Raw genomic sequence first — 17,846 nt, forward strand, 5'->3', positions numbered from 1 at the left:
GGGCATGAAAAAAAAAAGGCAGGCAATTAGAAGCCTCTCCTGGTATTGTTTTATCACCATCACTACCAGTAAGTTGGACATGCCTCTCTCATCCCGTAGTTCCCAATGTAGCTAGTAGCTGGCACTTCCATATTATTCCTTGTACCTTAAAGTAACAGTTAGAGAATATGCCTTGCATGCATGAGGCCCTGGGTTCGATTCCTCAGCACCACATAAGAAGAAAAGGCCGGAAATGGCACTGTGGCTCAAGTGGTAGAGTGCTAGCCTTGAGCTGAAGAGCTGAGGGACAGCGCCCAGGCATAGAGTTCAGGCCCCACGACCAAAAAAAAAAAAAAAAAAAAAAGAGAGAGTATGTCATTATTAGCTTAGGAATTCTCTCAAAAAGAAGATTAGGCCTTTTTTGTTTCTTTTTTAGCTTTTTTTTTTTTGTCAGCCATGGGGCCTGAACTCTATGCCTGGGCGCTGTCCCTCAGCTCTTCAGCTCAAGGCTAGCACTCTACCACTTGAGCCACAGTGCCACTTCCGGCTTTTTCTTCTTATGTGGTGCTGAGGAATTTAACCCAGGGCATCATACACAAGGCAAGCACTCTACCACTGAGCCACCTTCCCAGCTCAGTTGTATTTTTTGCGTTTTCTTTTTTGGTACTGGGGATCGAACCCAGGACATTGCACTTGCTAGGCAAGCACTTTGCTACATCCCAGCAATGATAGGTCTTATTAACATCTGTATTCATAGGGCTTGGCACTAGACTAGATCTTTGCACCTCATCCATATCTATTATACTCTCACTTCTCAGAGAATATTGGTTGAATGAATAACTACCCTCTGTCTTTCTGGCCAGAGGACAATGAAGGTACAAAGTTGATTCCCTTCCTCACACTGAGCCACTTAGCCAGGGTTTCAGGGCTTACAGAGGTTTTGAAGACACATCATACCATGTCCCTCAGAAGCCAGATATGGCTTATGCCTGTAATCCTATTCAAAAGGCTGAGATCAAGAGGATCCTGGTTGCAGAGGAGCCCAGGCAAAATGTTTTTGAGATCTCTTTTCAACCAGTAGCTGTGCACAGTGATGTAAATTTTTTTTTCTGGTTCTGGGGCTTGAACTGTGGGCCTGTGCACTATCCCTGAGTTTCTTTTGCTTGAGGCAAGCACTCAACCACTTAAGCCACACTCCCAGCTTTTCTGAGTTTATTAGAGATAAGAATCTCTTGGACCTGGTGCAGTGGCTCACACCTGTAATCCTAGCTACTCAGGAGGCTGAGATCTGAGGATTCTGGTTCAAAGCCAGCCTAGGCAGGGAAGTCTGTAAGATTCTTATCTCCAATTAGCAACCAAAAAACTGGAAGTGGCACTGTAGCTCAAGTGGGAAAGCACTAGCCTTGAGCTGAAGAATTGAGGGACATTGCCCAGGCCCAAAATTCAATCCCCATGACTGACCAAAAAAATAAATAAAGAAAGAAAGAAACTCATGGAGTTTTCTTCCTGGGCTGGCTTTGAACCACGGTTCTCTGATCTCAGCCTCCTGAGTAGCTAGGATTACAGGCGTGAGCCATCAGTGCCCAGCTTTGATGTAATCTTTAATTAAAGTGATATTCAAGGCTGAGGAGGATCTCAGGTCCAGGACAACTGGAACAAAAATGTTTATAAGACTCTATCTCAACAGGAAGATGCTAGGACTGATGGTTCATGTTTGTAATCCTAGTTTTAGCAGGAAATGTGAAATAGGAGAATCACAGTTCAGTCATGAGGATGAGCAAAAATTGAAAAAAGACTCTATCTCAAAATAACCAGGGCAGAAAAAGAGATGGAGATGTAGCTCAGTCCTAGAGTGCCTGCCTAGCATATACATGGTCCCAAGCCAAAAAGAAAAAAAAAGTGTCACAAGTATTAGCATACTAAAAACTTCAAACAGTTCTCTGGGAAAAGACCAGTTTAACTTTAAATCATAATGATATATTTATTACTGGAGCATCTATAAATCAATCACCTTTTACAAAGCATGCTTTGGAGGTAGGCCTTCACCAGCTTCAGCAGCTGGTTATTTTTATGGAGGCTGGGATGGTCCATGAGGCAGCAGTCTTGACTTAATACAGTGTCCCCAAACCAAATTCATTGCCTTTGCCCTTCCTGGAGCATGTCTTTTGTTTCCTCTCTGTGCTATTTCTGGCTGTTTTAACTTAAACCAATCATCATGGTTTTTTTTTTTTAATAGCCACATTCTAAATAGTTATAAGCACAGATTTGATATGGTGGTTAAATTTTTTTCATGTAAATTAAAATATGTAACTTGAAATTCAAAGCTTTGTCCACCTATTACCAATATTTCTCTCAGGTTCTAGGACCTTATGTTTAATCTTTGGCTTGAAGTGCCATACATAAGTCAAGAGAGCTTCTGTGTAGGTTTGCATACACCAATCAACCCCTAAGCACTGTCAGCCATACATGCTGACAGAGAGGTTCAGTCAGAGATGAGATGTTTAGATAGCTGAGTGTGTGCACCTGGGGACCACTCTTGATTTGCTATTCTGGGGTTGGAGCTCTGTTTCTATACTTACCTGATCTTTCCTGGAAGAACTTGGAAGGTAAATGTAGATTATCTCCGGCTACCAGGAGTTAGGGGTAAAGTAATAATAAGCAGCACCATTATTCTTGAAGTAGAATTATCTTGGCCCAAGTGCAGCATTTTAGATGGGTGCCCATTGTTTCACAGGTCAGCCTGGTATTGCTAAGAGCCAGGCAAAACTGACTGGTTGGGGCCGGGCGCTGGTGGCTCACGCCTGTAATCCTAGCTACTCAGGAGGCTGAGATCTGAGGATCGCGGTTCAAAGCCAGCCCGGGCAGGAGAGACCGTGAGACTCCTATCTCCAATAAACCACCAGAAAACCGGAAGTGGCGCTGTAGCTCAAGTGGTAGAGCGCTCGCCTTGAGCTGAAGAGCTGAGGGACAGCGCCCAGGCCCAGAGTTCAAGCCCCACGACCGACAAAAAAAAAAAAAAACTGACTGGTTGGGGAGCTTCAGAAAAACAGCATAGCTTTGAGGTCAGACAAACCTGAATTTGAATACATGACTCCCCATTACTAGCTGCATGCCTTGAACAACTCTTTTTTTTTTTTTTTGGTCCAGTTGTGGGGCCTGAACTCTGGGCCTAGGCGCTGCCCCTCAGCTCTTCAGCTCAAGGCTAGCACTCTACCACTTGAGCCACAGCGCCACTTCCGGCTTTTTTCTCTTTGCTTATGTGGTGCTGAGGAATCGAACCCAGGGCCTCAGGCATGCAAGGCAAGCGCTCTACCACTGAGCCACCTTCCCAGCCCTCTTTTATTTTTTTTTGGTAGTATACTAAGGATTGAGTGCTAAACAAGATGATTGAGTTCTGGCTCTCAAGAGATCTTGCTTCCTTATAGAGGAGATAGATGTTAAACGACCGATTTATCCTGTTAGTAACTCAACACTTGTGATTACGGTTAAACAGGAGAAAGGCAGCCTATGAAGGGCACTGGATTTGCTGTGAAAGTAAGGTCAGAGTGAGTGCGCGCGTGTGTGCGTGCACGTGTGTGTGTTGGGGGGGGCATGCCCACTTTGACAAAGTGGTATTTTAATTCTCTGGTGGCTCACACCTGCAAGCCACACTTCTCAAGAGGTTTTGAGATCTGAGGATTGAGGTTCAAGCCAGCTGGAACTTAAATCTCTAGGGCACCATGTCTTGTCTTCTCCAACTAACCAGCAAAAAAAGCAGTGGCTGAAGTGGTAGAGCGCCAACATTAAGTAAAGAAATAAGGTAACGGGCAGCGTCCAGGCCATGGGGTTCAAGCCCCAGGAACAGCCCTCTCCCCCCAAATAAAAAAGAAGTGGGTGCGAATAACCCATTAGTGAGGGGCTTGGACAAAGGCAGTGGAGGTGACCTCCCGAGCCCCAAGCCTCAGGGCTGGCACGTTAGAGATGCAGGTGAGAACTGTAAAGTTAGGATCGTGGGGTTATTTGCAGCTTCCAGCATCCCCAGTACCGCCAGGATGCGGAAGTGGGACTCTACGCCGGCCTAGGCCAGGCCGGGTCCCGCCGCGGCCTTTAAAGGCCCACCACGTGGCCGCGCTGGCTGCGCTGGTCCGGAGGAGGCGTCCTGGCTGCGCCTGCGCGACGCCCAGCACGCGAGTTCTGGATTCCGAGAAAAGTCGCCCGGCTGAGAGGATCGGAAGGTCCTGGGGGTGGGTGGCAGGGGAGGAGTTGGCTCTTTATGCAAATCGCAGAGGTGCGCGTGGGACGGGGGGGCGGGGCTTACGATGCAAAGCCGGCTCAGCCATCAGAGCCCGGAGGGGACGGGCCGCAACCTTCGCTCTTTTCCGCGAGCTCTGACGTCACCGACGTCCCATTTAAAAGCGGCCGCGCAGGCGCAGTGAGCCGAAATGCGAACTTAGGCTGTTACACAACTGCTGTGGTCTGTTCTCGTCGCCCGCCCGGCAGTCTGTCAGCGTCGCCTTCGCCGCCGCCGCCGCCGCCGCCGTCGCCGTCTCAGCTGTTTCAGGAGTCTCAGGCTCGTGGCTGCAGCTGTCGCCGCTTACCCGCGTCTCCGGGAGCCGCTGGGATTCCCGGACTGCCCGAGGAGGCCGACCTGACCGTCCGCGTCTCCCCTGCGCCGCCTCGCCGCCCGCAGCGCTCGCCGCCTCGGCCGACATGAGCGGGGACCATCTCCACAACGATTCCCAGGTACGGCCCGCTCGCCCCGGCGCCCGCCCGCGTCCTCCCGCCCCCGGCCCGGCCCCGCGGCCCCGGCCCGGCTGCTTTGACAGACCGCTGTCCCCGGCGTGGGGCCGCCCTCCGGCGGAGGTCAGCCTGCCAGGCCCCCGGGGCCCAGACGCCGAGGTGGAGCTCAGGAGTGGGGAGGTGGCAGCTCCAGGAGGCCGTTCTCGGGGTCCCTGATTCAGGGGGCGCGGGGTGGGACCGGGCCCCGGCCCCGGCACGCTCGCTCACCCGCCCGCCCGCCCGTCCGCCGCCCGGGGGCTTCGCGGGCCTGTTGTTTCATCTTCCTTCCTTTTCTTTCCCCAGATCGATGCGGATTTCCGATTGAATGGTGAGTGTGTCCCCCCCCCATCCTCCCCCCCCCCAGTCGCCGGTAGCCTCCCCCGCGCCCGCCCGGAGCCGGGCAGAGGACAGACATGGCGTCCCAGAGACTAAGTCCCAGCTCCTCGCTCACCGGCCCCATTGTTCCCATCGGGCCTCCTCTAGACCCCCTTTCCGGGGGACCCAGCTCCCCCAGACCGCGGTCTTTCCAAGAGGGGGTAACGGAGAGCCAGCATCACCTGCCTCCCGGCCTCGGGTGGCCTTTCCTGGCCTGGATTCCTCCCGGGAAAGTCGCCTTGTCGACGGTCGGGACTTAGTCTCTGCGCCATTTTCTTTTTCTCTTTCCTCTCCTTTCTGTGCCTGTCTGTGTCTTTCTCTCCCTCCCTAGGCTCCTTTCTTGAGCTGCCCAGAAAGAGCTTTCTGCCGTGCAAAGGCGTATAAATCACAGACCTCACCATTGAGAGAAAGCTTGGAGATGAAATTGTCTTTTTTTTTTTTCATTTCTCAATTGAACTTTATTTTGGAGGTTAATCGCTTTCTGTTACATGTTTGCTTCCTTTTCTGCTTCCAGAATGAAAGATTCCCTTAGGCAACTGTTGATTTTTTGTGTGTGTGTATGTGTGTGTGTTTTAGATGTTTGATATAGCAATCGTGGCTCCACAACTAAGGACATCTTTTGTGGAGTTCTTCTTATTTCAAGTTTGTTTTTCCCAAGTTGTGTTCTTTGCAGAAGTACCTCCCTTAAGAAAGTTTGCAAGTTCCCTGTGTCTCACCTAGTGTGAATGTTGGGAGTTACGGTATATTGATTAAAAAAATTAGTAATTTAAGTGACAGTGACAACTTTTCATTGTGGCTGAGGTTCCATAGGCAGGGTTTGTGGTGGTGTTGTGTTGTTTTGTTTTTAAAGAGACATGGTTCAGTGTACTTGTTGTCTGGGAAGATTGTTAGCATCTCAACTGGTTCTAGTGTATTGGCCTTTTCTGTGGGGCTGTAGGAAGTAAAAGAAGATTGTATTTATTGAAACAAAGAGCACCCACTTCAGCTTCCTGTTCATTCTTTTCAGGAATCATAAACTATCTAGCTTTTCCCACATCTTTCTGATTTTAAATTCTTTACAGCCAACCAGATCATTTTTGTATTTCCATTTCAGTTACCCAGGGAAGGGAAAGAAAAGGAGTTCCCCACAATGTAAAAGCTCACCTTGGAAGACTTTCAAACAATAATGGTGAAGAAGATAACCTCTGTAGTGTCCTAGGAATTCCCACTGGTAATCCTGCTCAATTTGAGTTTGAGTTCCAGGAATTTCTCCAATGAGAGTAGGTTTTCTGATGTTTTAATCACTATTCCATCGTTTTAGCCTGCTCTTCTGGGAGCAGCCCTAGGTTTAAATTCAGAAGAGGGTTATCCATAGAGATGGTGGTGAGCCAAAAGAGAATCTGGGGAAAACATTGTTTCTTGAGCACCTAATATGTGCCAAGCATTGTGCTTAGTGCTGGAACTGGCCCTGTGTCCACATAGCTGCTCTTGCTCTCGTTAGGGGGGGACATAGTTAATTATAAGGTAGATGCTGGGACGTATGTGTACCCAAAATGCTTTGGGAGCATGGAGGACTTAATTTTATCTGGGGGTGGGGAAATTTTTCAGCGGTGACTTTGAGCAGGGTGTTGTGCAAGACTAGATGCTGAGCATTGTCAGGAGTTGGATTGTTTAAGTACATTTGTGCTCTGTTGGGCTTCTCTGATAGGGAGATGAGGCCCCTACAGTAGAAAATTACCAAGAGATTAGGTTTTTGAGGGGGATAGGAGCAAAGGATGTAGCAGTTGAGGTGTAAAAAGTCACTTTGATCTCTCTTGAGGGAGTAAAGGATCTTACCAGAAAAAAATTCTTTTGGCTAGACTTCTAACAAAGTGTAACTCTTTTTCTTACAAGAAACTTAGCTACTATAGTTCTCACCTAAATTATACATTGTACAAAGGAACTATTGCATGTGTCAATGTTTGTGTGCTGGATAGGTTATGAGATCTAATAAATGTATATATGACTTTTAGAATGTATTCACATTTTCTTTCAATAATAGCTAATTTTTAAAAATTATTTCCTCTGATCAGTTAATCCTTGGAAGGACCCTTAGGAGTTAGTACTATTGTGTCTGTTTTGTAGATTGGGGAAACTGAGACTTCGATGTGTTTAATAGCTTGCCCAAAGGCAATGAATTGTGAACTCCAAAGCCCATAAGCTTAACCATTACATCTTCTGAATGATAGTGGGAAAAAAAGAGTTACACATGACTGTTACACAGTTAAAAATAAAAGAGTGGGAAGAGTTAGATAATTTGTCATTTGCTTTTTATCTAAGTCTTCAAGAGAAAAACACTTAACTGTATCATACAATCCAAGGCTAGAATAACTATGTAAATATTGTCCAGAAAAATGTAGTATTAGTATTAGTAATTCTTTTCTTGCTCTATCAAGTAATATACTGCTAACTAGTGATTGATTTATGTAATTGAAAGGTTTTTAAAAATAAAAATCTGTATTTAAACTCAGTCCTTTATTGATCTTTGTAGTTAGTTTTCTTAACTATGAGTTTAAGTAGGCTTGATCTGTCTTATAGATTATCTGTACAAGTACATAGCACATATATTAAAATCACGTTTCTAATGTTGCTTGCTCTCATCCCCTAAGATGAAAGACATTTTCTTCCCTTTGGAGTCTCATTCTTTACTTAAAGTTGTAGTTTTTAGGGAATTTCGAACATTCTGGGCCATTTGTGAAATTTTTTTTTGTTTAAATATTGACAATGAGCTAGAATGCTATATAACCTTTCTTTTACTTAATAGAAAAGGTTTTCTTCCTGTTACTATCACTAAGGTGAGATGAACCATTATTACAGTATTGTACAGGATGCCTAGGTGCCTGTAAAGTTGATAATGACATCAAGTTAGGTTGTTAGTGATGGTTTTTCTGCTTTAGGAACTCGAAGTTACTGTCTTACTACTCAAGTTGCAGGGTTCTTTCCCCTCCTTCTTCAGCAAGATAGAATACTTGATTATCTTGTGGCTTGATTTGTTGTGTTGATTTTGGGTAGCTTAATGAAATCAAATTGGATAGAGCAGTTAAATATGAAATATTTCTGATTTGAAGAGATAGGTGTACTTTTGGGCTATTTGGTTTGAGTTGAGGTGATAGGTTGATAATGTGGCTTTCTTTTAGAACTGATCATTGGGATTGAGGGCTTGACTCAAGTGAGAAAACGTTTGCCTAGTAAGTGCAAGGTCCTGAGTTTGGACTCCAGCATCACACCTATTCCCCTCTTGCAAAAAATCTAAAACTGACAGTGGATGGTATCTCAGATGAAATCTAGAACATCTTAGACTTAATCCCAATATACTTAAGTATTAGGCTCTGATGTTGTCTTTACTTAGGATGCAGCTAGACTCTTTGACGTGCCTTTTTAGAATTTGAAAACTGCTAAAATCTTGTGGCATATCACATCTCACAAATTTTAGGCTCCAGTGTTATAGTTAAACAGGAAAATACAAGACTAACAAATCACATTATTTGAAAAGCAAAAAAAAAGGGGCTGAGAAGGTGGCTCAGTGGTAGAGTGCTTGCCTTGCATGTATGAGGCCCTGGGTTTGATTCCCCAGCACTACATAAGCAAAAAGAAAAAAAGCCAGAAATGGCACTGTGGCTCAAGTGGTAGAGCGCTAGCCTTGAGCTGAGGAGTTGAGGGACAGCGCCCAGGCCCAGAGTCAGGCCCCACAACCTGACCCAAAAAAAAAAATTGCTATTTTTAACTGCTGTTTTTCTTTGGTAAGTAGATAGAATAAAATGGAAAATAACCCACAGTCAATCCCCAAATCTCATTTTGTCCAATAGCAGCAAAACAAGAGAGAACCAAGTCTGACTTTTCCTCATTTGTCTGCATAAAAATGTGAGAGGTAGAAATTTTATTGTAGGCCACAGTTAATTAATACTTATTTGTTTGAGTGTTAGGAGTTCTTAACATGCTTTAAAGCTTATATTTCAAAACTAGGTTGTATAATTTTTGTGTGTGGGGGACGGGCAAAAAGTTTGCCTTTCAGTCTGAAAGATGTTAGAAAAAACTTAGTGTCATATGCTATAGTAAATGTTGAATTCTGTTGTTGTAGTATGGTAATGATTTTGTCATCTTTCTGGATCCTTTTGGGAAACTTCAGAGTGTTTTGAAATTGTAATTTCATATTAGTTGGATATGAACCATCTTGAAAGAACAGTAAAATAAAGGGTCAGATGTCTCTAATCCCAGTTATTGGGAAGGTGGAGGCAAGAGGACTGAGAATTTGAAACTAGCCTGGGCAAAAACAGTACAGCTGGGCATCATGGTTCAATCCTGTAATCATGGCTACTTGGGAGGTGGAGATGTGGAGTGGGAGTACAGGGAGCCAGGAGAAGTTGTAGTTTGAGGTCAGCCTGGAAGGAAAAAAAAGGGACCCAACCAGTAGCTGGGGTAGCAAGCACAATAGCTAGGATTGGTGGTGCTTGCCGGTCATCCCAGAAATAAAAGGGAGGACAAATTGAAAGATCCAAGTCAGGCCAGTCAGGGCTTAAGTTGAAAGTAACCAACACACACACATGCACACATGCACATGCACACTCACACACGCAGCTGGAGGGAGTGGGTTTTGGGATATTTTTGGGTGGTGGGGGCTTGAGCTTAGGCCCTGTGCCCTGTCTTTGAGCTTTTTGTGTTCAATGCTAGTGCTCTACCACTTGAGCCACAGCTCCACTTCTGACTTTTTTGATGTTTAATTGGAGATAAGAGTCTTAACACAGTTTCCTTCCTTGGCTGGCTTCAAACTGTGACCTTCAAATCTCAGCCTCCTCAGTGGCTAGGATTACAGGCATGAGTTACTCTAGCTTTTTAAGTGCCTGCCTAACAAATTAGAGGCTCTGGGTTCAAACATTACCATTCTCCTGCTCCCTGTCTCCAAAACAGTAGGAACATAAGGTCTAGAGATGTGGTAAGACTGGCCTTGGATTAAATCCGAGTAGTTGTGTGCGTGTGCATGCGACAAAAAAAAAAAACCCAACTACATATTAAAAGTATGGTAGATTCATTGCATTTGCAAGTAGACAGGAGTCCCTGAGTGAATTGTTTGGGTCCATTAATTTTGAATAATAAAGAACATTTGGGTATGAAAGAATTCTGGGTCTTGGGGCTGGGAAGGTGGCTCAGTGGTAGAGCTCTTGCCTTGCATGCCTGAGGCCCTGGGTTCGATTCCTCAGCACCACATAAGCAAAAAGAAAAAAGCCAGAAGTGGCGCTGTGGCTCAAGTGGTAGAGCGCTAGCCTTGAGCTGAGGAGCTGAGGGACAGCGCCCAGGCCCAGAGTTCAGACCCCACGACCGGACCCCCCCCCCAAAAAAAAAGAATTCTGGGTCTTAGGGTGAAGAGTTTATTTAGATAAGAGGAGATACAAACTGGCCCATAGTAAATTTAGTATTGTATTTAGGGACATTTTCAAATAGTCTTTTAACTTGACAGTGGAGTGCCTGAAAAGTCTTTTCTCCTTATTTTCAGTGCTTTATAAATCTGAAGTTTGGAGAAGCAGCATTCCATTCCCATGGCTCCAGGCCAATAACAAAGTAGGAAATCTAAAATTCAGGCTATCAGTTTGGAGTAATTAGCAATTTCCCCCAAATTTCATGGTTTTCCATCACCTCTCTGTCTAGGTGCTGGCAATATGCCTTGGAAGGGGATGAAGGGTGGAGGGTAGCATGGTAGCTCAAGGCTTGATCAGGTAGGAAAAGCTTTACAGAATCCATTATAGATATTAGTAGTGTTTTGGTAGCATTGTGGGAAATGGACAATAGTTGGCTGAAATGATTTAATAGAAAATAGTTGAACATGATTTCTGTTCTCTATGTTTAAGAAAGCTCTTATACGTGTATTTTTCAAACAAGTGGCATTGTTGATACCTGCAATATTGATTGCAGTATATTCAACCATGAGTTTAAAGAAAATCTCTTAGGGAGATAGGCAACTTAAGTTTTAATTTCCTTTTGGTAGGTATTTTGTAATTTGTTGTGTAACATTTTAGTTCCACTTACCAATCTTAGTATATCTATCTACCAGATTTGAAGTTATGGGAGGAGTGCATCCCCAACTGTCCATTGTAAGTCCCCTAATTCTTTAAATCCACAGAAACAAAATTGTTTATTTAAAAGAACCCAGCAACTCAGTTGATTTGCATTTCTGAAGTACATCTAGATAAGCTCCAAGGAAAGTGTGAAAGCATGATCTGGGATTTTAATTGCCAGTCTTTGTTATGTATATGAATAATGGTGTTGAGAACAAATTTTACTGATCTTTAAAAATTCTGACATTTTCTCCTGCCTTAGGGCAAAATTTAGCTCTCAGTTGGTTACTACTCCAATTTCTTTTCCTACCACAGGTATTACTTATATTGTTTCTCTTAGCACAGGCTAGCAAAATGTGGTTAAGTTTTCTAATCAGAGCTGCTCTAGTGTCTTTAAAGCTTAAAGCTTCAGCTCTTTTAATTTTACCTCTACTTTGAGACAGTTCTCAAAAAAAAAAAATCTCTCAACTGCTGGGATTGAGTGTGTGCCTTCACACCTTGCCTACACTAGAAAAGTTTATCTTTTGCTACTTAGTACTAATAAGTGTGTTGTTGGTGGTGGTCGTTGTAGGGCTTCAATTCAGGGTCTGGGCATTATTCCCTGAGTTTTTTTGCTTAAGGCTAGCATTCTACCACTTTGAGCCACAGTTCTACTTCTGATTTTCTGGTGGTTAATTGGAGGTAAGAGTCTCAGACTTTTCCTGCCCAGTTGGCTTTGAACTGCAATCTTAAATCTCAGCCTCCTGAGGAGCTAGAATTACAGGCATGAGGCATCAGCTCCTGGTTATATGTGCAGATTTTGGTTTTTTTTTTTTTGGGTCCGGTAGTGGGGCCTGAACTCTGGGCCTGGGCGCTGTCCCTCAGCTCTTCAGCTCAAGGCTAGCGCTCTACCACTTGAGCCACAGTGCCACTTCCGGCTTTTTTTCTTTTTGCTTATGTGGTGCTGAGGAATCGAACCCAGGGCCTCAGGCATGCAAGGCAAGCACTCTACCACTGAGCCACCTTCCCAGCCCTATATGTGCAGATTTTAATATTGTTGCCATTTATTAATGCCCAGATTTACGGAAACTTTATTAGGTATATTACTGCTTGGTCGGGAAACTGAGCTAGCAGGTTTCAAGATCTGTGGAACCATTTGTGGATTTCATTGCCTATGATCCTTTAATTTACCCAACATATTTTTGGTAGCCCCTGTATAGCAAGCACTTTACTAGGGTTTGACAATAGGACAAATGAGAAGGGAATTAATTTTGAGACCTTATGAGTTAATGTTATTAACTAATTCTGAATTGAAATAGGGATAGCAGAAAGAGCATATGCTTTTTGGGGGAACCAGAGAACAGAAAAGGAAACTTTTTCTTTTTGTTTCCTCTTCTCATTTCACCGTTTTGGTATCAAATGGCTTTGATGCAGATTCCAGAAACTCCACTTAGGCTCTAATCTGTTAGAGATCTCTGTTACGGATATCACAGTCAGCACTTGATTATCTATGGGTACAGATAGCCTGGACCCTGTGTACCTAAAATGTTAGATCTATGAGTGATGCTTTGGTATTAAGGTTGGAACCAGAGTGATAGTGAAGGATACAGATAATGAAGAGGCGGGAAGCTGAGGTAAGCAGACTCCTAATTAAGCAGCTGTATGGAAATTAGAAACCAAGTGTGTTGGTTGGCACATGCCATTAATTCCATTCCTCAGGAAGCTGAGGAAAGATCTGTTTGAGGATTTTTCAAAACACATAGTCAAACCGTACCTCAATTTTAAAAAAAGAAGAGGAAAAAATGGAAATTGGAGTCAAATTCAGAAAAAAGTAAGTAAATACTTAGTACAAAATTTGGCCTGGTTCTTGAAACTTGTTTTCTCATCTTAAATTTTTTAAAAAAAATTATAAGTATTATTTATGGTTTTGGTGGTAACGTGTTTGAACTCAAGGCCTCCTCTGCTTGCTAAGTAGAACTACCATATACCCAGCACCTTTTTGTTATACTTATTTTGTGTGTGTCCTTGCTTGCTCTTACTAGGGCTTCGATCTTTTTTTTATTAGTTATGCAAAGGGGTTTCAATTCAACATGTCAGTTTATGAGTACAATGTGTCTTGTTGTCTCCCAGACTCACCCATTCCCTCGAGTTGTCTGGTTCCATTTTTTACATAATGTATATTGATTATTATGATGATTAATCCAACTTTTCTCTCTCCATAGTCTACCTTCTTGTCCCTTGACCCTCTCTCTGCCTCCCAACCATAGTTTCATGGTATCCATTTGGTTAAATTCTAAGTTGGTTCAACTGAGTTAACACCATTGGAATACTCCACTGCATATAGCATACTTTATATATAGCCTAAATTTGTTTGAGCATACAGTGTATGAATTTTAGAAAAACAGTTTTTAAGTTCCTTGATCAGGTAGATTGTCAGAGTGGACATATATGCTCACATTCTGTGCTAACTGAATTGCCAGAAATAAATAATTTGAAAGCACTATTTTTCACTAAAATCTTAGTGATTAGACTTAGTGTATTTACAGATTTGGAAAATTAACAACAAAATATTGTAAATATATTTACTGTTGCCTTCCTAATCCATAAAATACCTTTATATGAGTAGGCTCTAAAGTTGTTAAATTCCTCAGAAGATAGTGCAGAGAGCACAGCTATAACAGTAGTCTCCTTTGTATGGGATTTATTTTCTGTTGTTTCTTATTCACCACTTGAAAATGGAAAATTCCAGAAGTAACATGCATGTGAAGTAACTTTTATTACAGTATATTTTCTGTAATCTGTTTTTATTCTTAAATCACTCATGTGCCTAATTAATAAGTAAAACTTTTATCAAAGACATAAGAATTGGGACAACATCGTATATATTGGGTTTAGTTTCAGGCATCCCATGAACATCTTGGAAATACCCCATGCAGCTAAGGAAGAATCTCTATTCTTAAGTGTTTCACTGTACTTCAGAGATTTGAGTCTTAGGAAAGTTACTAAGACTGTTAGATTTACTATGTCTTTCTGGGGTGAGAAGAACAAGGGAGGTTGAACACAGGATCTGATACTAGCTAGGCAGACACTCCTAACACTTGAGGCATATATCTCTAGGCTCTCCCCTCCGTTTTTTGTTTTTTGCCAGTCCTGGGGCTTAAACTTTGGGTTTGGACGCTGTCCAGGGGAGCATTCTACCACTTGAGCTATAGCACAATCCCTAGCTTTTTTGAGTAGTTTATTAGAGATAAGTGTCTCATTGACTTTTCTGCCTGGGCTGGCTTTGAACCACAATCCTCAGATCTCAGCCTCCTTAGTAGCTAGGATTACAGGCGTGAGCCACCAACACCCTGCTCCTCTAGCCCTTTTGAGTAGTTTTGCTTTTGTGCAGACTGGGCTGTGGTCCTCCTGTTTGTTTCCCCAAGTAGCGGGGGTAATAGACATGTACCCCTGAGTAGCTAGCATTATAGGTGTGAACTACCACACTCAGCCTATGCCTTATTTATTTATTTATTTTGTCAGTTGTGGGGCTTGATCTCTGGAGGCCAGGGTGCTGTCCCTCAACTCTTCAGCTCAAGGCTAGCACGCTACCACTTGAGCGAGCCACAGTGTTACTTCCAGTTTTCTAGTGGTTAATTGGAGATAAGAGTCTTACAGACTTTCCTGCCCTGGCTGGAAAATCTGAGATCCTCAGATTTTGGCTTCCTGAGTAGCTAGGATTCTAGGCGGGAGCCACCAGTACCTGGCTTGCCTTTTTTGCCGTTGTACACAATATCTTGCTATTTAACATCAAAAGTAGAGAAATAACCTTCCTGGGTATTTTGTAGTTTTTCTTGCTTTTATTTAACCAGATGAGTGGAAACCAGTGGTCGGAAAAAAGCGTGAGTTCTGTGTGACTGCTAGCACACTTGGTTTTTCAAGCACAAAATTCTCCAGGGATGGCTCCAAGAATGTCTCTCTAAGAAGTACATTTTTTTGACGATTTGATTTTTTAGAAACAGGTCTTGTTCAGCACCTGTCTCTGTATTTTATATAAATGAGATACTTGTGCTCTCTTCTCCCTCAGCTCTTCATGTTAGGTCCTGTTGACATTTCCTTTTACCATGGAATATCTTTAGCCTTTAATTTAGAATTTGATAAGATTTTGATAGATAATTATGGCCAGTACTTCTCTTTTGTATTTTAAAAGACACTAAGTATTATAAACTTCTAAAAGGGTTAGGAACATCTTAGCCTGTTTCAGTTTTCAGGCATAGTCACAGATAACTGTGTTTCCTTTTCCAGAGAAGTCTGCCTGCATTCCCACCTTAACCTTGAGCCAAAAACAACTGCTTTTTTCTGGCCAAAGCTTTTTTCTGACTTAGACTCTGAGTTCTTGTTATCCTCAGTTCTAGTCTTTTGGAATTTGTAGCTTTTTTGTTGGTTTTGTTATTTTTGGAATTATGGGGCTGAATTTCACAAAGTAGCCCAGGAAGACCATGAATTTTCCATCCTTCTGCTGTGATCTCCCCACTGCTGGGATTATAGGTATGTTATATTACCCTATCACACCCAACTTGAAATTTGTTTTGCTTACTTAAAAGAAGTAGACTTGAGGGCTGGGAAGGTGGCTCAGTGGTAGAGCACTTGCCTTGCATGCATGAGGCCCTGGGTTCGATTCCTCAGCACCACATAAGCAAAAAGAAAAAAGCCAGAAGTGGCGCTGTGGCTCGAGTGGTAGAGTGCTAGCCTTGAGCTGAAGAGCTGAGGGACAGTGCCCAGGCCCAGAGTTTAGGCCCCCCAGTCCTCTCCCCCCCCAAAAAAAAGTAGACTTGAGCACTGTCTTGTATGGTAAATACAGATGATTTTAACAAATGTATAAGATGTGAAATACGAGTCCCTCTCTCCCCTAGCTTACCAGCTGGTTGACAATCAAGTGAGAAATATTGTAAGCTTTATGGTAAGTTTTAATTGTTGTTTTCAAGCTAATAATGTATAAGAATCACCTAGAAGCTCTTGATAGAAATACATAATTTTTATGCAAAGGTCTTATGAGCCAATAAAACTATCTCATAGTAAAAAAAAAAACGAATACATAATTTTATTCCTACATCTACATTTTGTATTGGAGTATACTGAGAATCTAGTTTCTAGTTTATATCCAACAGTTCCAAAATGATATGATTAATGCCGGTGACTCATAAATACCTTTGGAAAAACAGATTTTTCTGTGTGGACTTTACTACACTTGTTTAGCTTAGATGTGCATTTTACTTCATTCAGTTAATACTCAAGCTCTGAAACTTACGTGATCTCCCTTCTTCCTTTTTTTTTTTTTTTTTTTTTGTGCTATCCCTGGGGCTTATACTCAGTAGTTGGGTGCTGTTCCTAAGCTTTTTTGTTCAAGGCTTTATAGTGCTCTGCAGTTTGAGCTATAGCTTCACTTCCAGCTTTTTGGAGATGAAAGTCTAACAGACTTTCCTGCCCAGGCTAGATCCTCAGACCTTAGCCTCCTGAGTAGCTAGGATTATAGGCATGAGCTACCAGTGCCTGGCACTTATGCAATATTTTTATTTTTTTATGCAATATTTTTAAAGGACAACATAGTTGGTTTTGTTCGTTTGTTTTGCCCATTGTGAGGCTTGACCTCTGCCTGGCACTGTCCCTGAGCTTTTCAGCTCTAGGTGAGCACTCTACCACTTTAGCCACAGTACATACAGTGTCCAGTTTTCTGGTGGTTAATTGGAGATAAGAGTTTCTCAGCCTGGTGCTGGTGGCTCACATCTATAATCTAGCTACTCAGAAGGCTGAGATCTGAGGATGATGGTTCAAAGACAGCCTGGACTGGAAAGTCCATTAGACGTTTATCTCCAATTAACCACCAGAAAAATGGGAAATGCCACTGTGGCTTAAAGTGGTAGAGCACTGACCTTGAGCTGAAGAGCTAGACAGCACCCGGGCACAGAGTTCAACGCACAACTGACCAAAAAAAAAAAAACAAACAAACAAACTCACAGACTTTCCTGCCCAGGCTGGCTTTGAACTGTGATCCTCAGATCTCAATCTCCTGAGTAGCTAGGATTACAGGTGTGAGCACTGGCCCCAGCATTTGAAATAAATGTTCATGAAAGCTTGATGCTTATCTCATTTTAAACAGATACCTTCTACTTTTCAGTGAACACTTACACCTAAATAGCAGAGATAATTAGGTACCTCATCAGACATAGCTGCCTTGCTATGTCTGGTCCTTTCTCTTGCTTCCAAGTTTCACAAGCTCTTTAATTCTGATGTCATCTTTTTGGATGGGTGACCGTGGAGCTCTTTGAGTGAGAGATTGTTTTATTCAGTATTTTAGGATGGTTAAGGCAGGGCTTTCGAAGGTATTATAGTTAAGTGGAATTACTGAAGCTGCAGTCTGTGAATGTCACTACCTTTAGCTTAAATTAGTTGAGGTGTTTAGCTACTGACCGTGCTGATTGAAGTAGGAAATTATGAATAGAGAAATGGTTTTCAGAAGTGGTTTTTCTGATCAGCATCATCAGCATTGGCTGATAATTTGTTGGAAATAAAAATTCTTTACCTCACACAGTCCTATTGACTCTTTAAACTCTGATATAGGCTTAGCCCATTTCTTTGTTTTTTGTTAGTTCTGATAGGGCTTACACTAGGCTTTCTTGCTAGGCTTTTTCTCTATCACTTGAGCCACACTTC

At 42.8% G+C, this 17,846-nt stretch overlaps 1 protein-coding gene across 1 annotated transcript in view; it reads left to right on the forward strand.

Moving 5' to 3' along the window:
* Positions 1-4,307: 4,307 nt before the first annotated feature.
* The window catches only part of Top1 (DNA topoisomerase I), an 89,784-nt gene continuing 76,245 nt past the window's right edge, over positions 4,308-17,846 (forward strand). The window contains exons 1-2 of the mRNA XM_069989753.1: positions 4,308-4,701; positions 5,041-5,065. Coding sequence (XP_069845854.1) covers positions 4,669-4,701; positions 5,041-5,065 — 58 coding nt within the window. The 5' untranslated portion in view covers positions 4,308-4,668. The remainder of the gene's footprint in view (positions 4,702-5,040; positions 5,066-17,846) is intronic.

The sequence above is a fragment of the Dipodomys merriami genome, unplaced genomic scaffold, assembly GCF_024711535.1.
Source record: "Dipodomys merriami isolate MVZ:Mamm:240054 unplaced genomic scaffold, mDipMer1.0.p SCAF_39, whole genome shotgun sequence".
NCBI lineage: Eukaryota > Metazoa > Chordata > Mammalia > Rodentia > Heteromyidae > Dipodomys > Dipodomys merriami.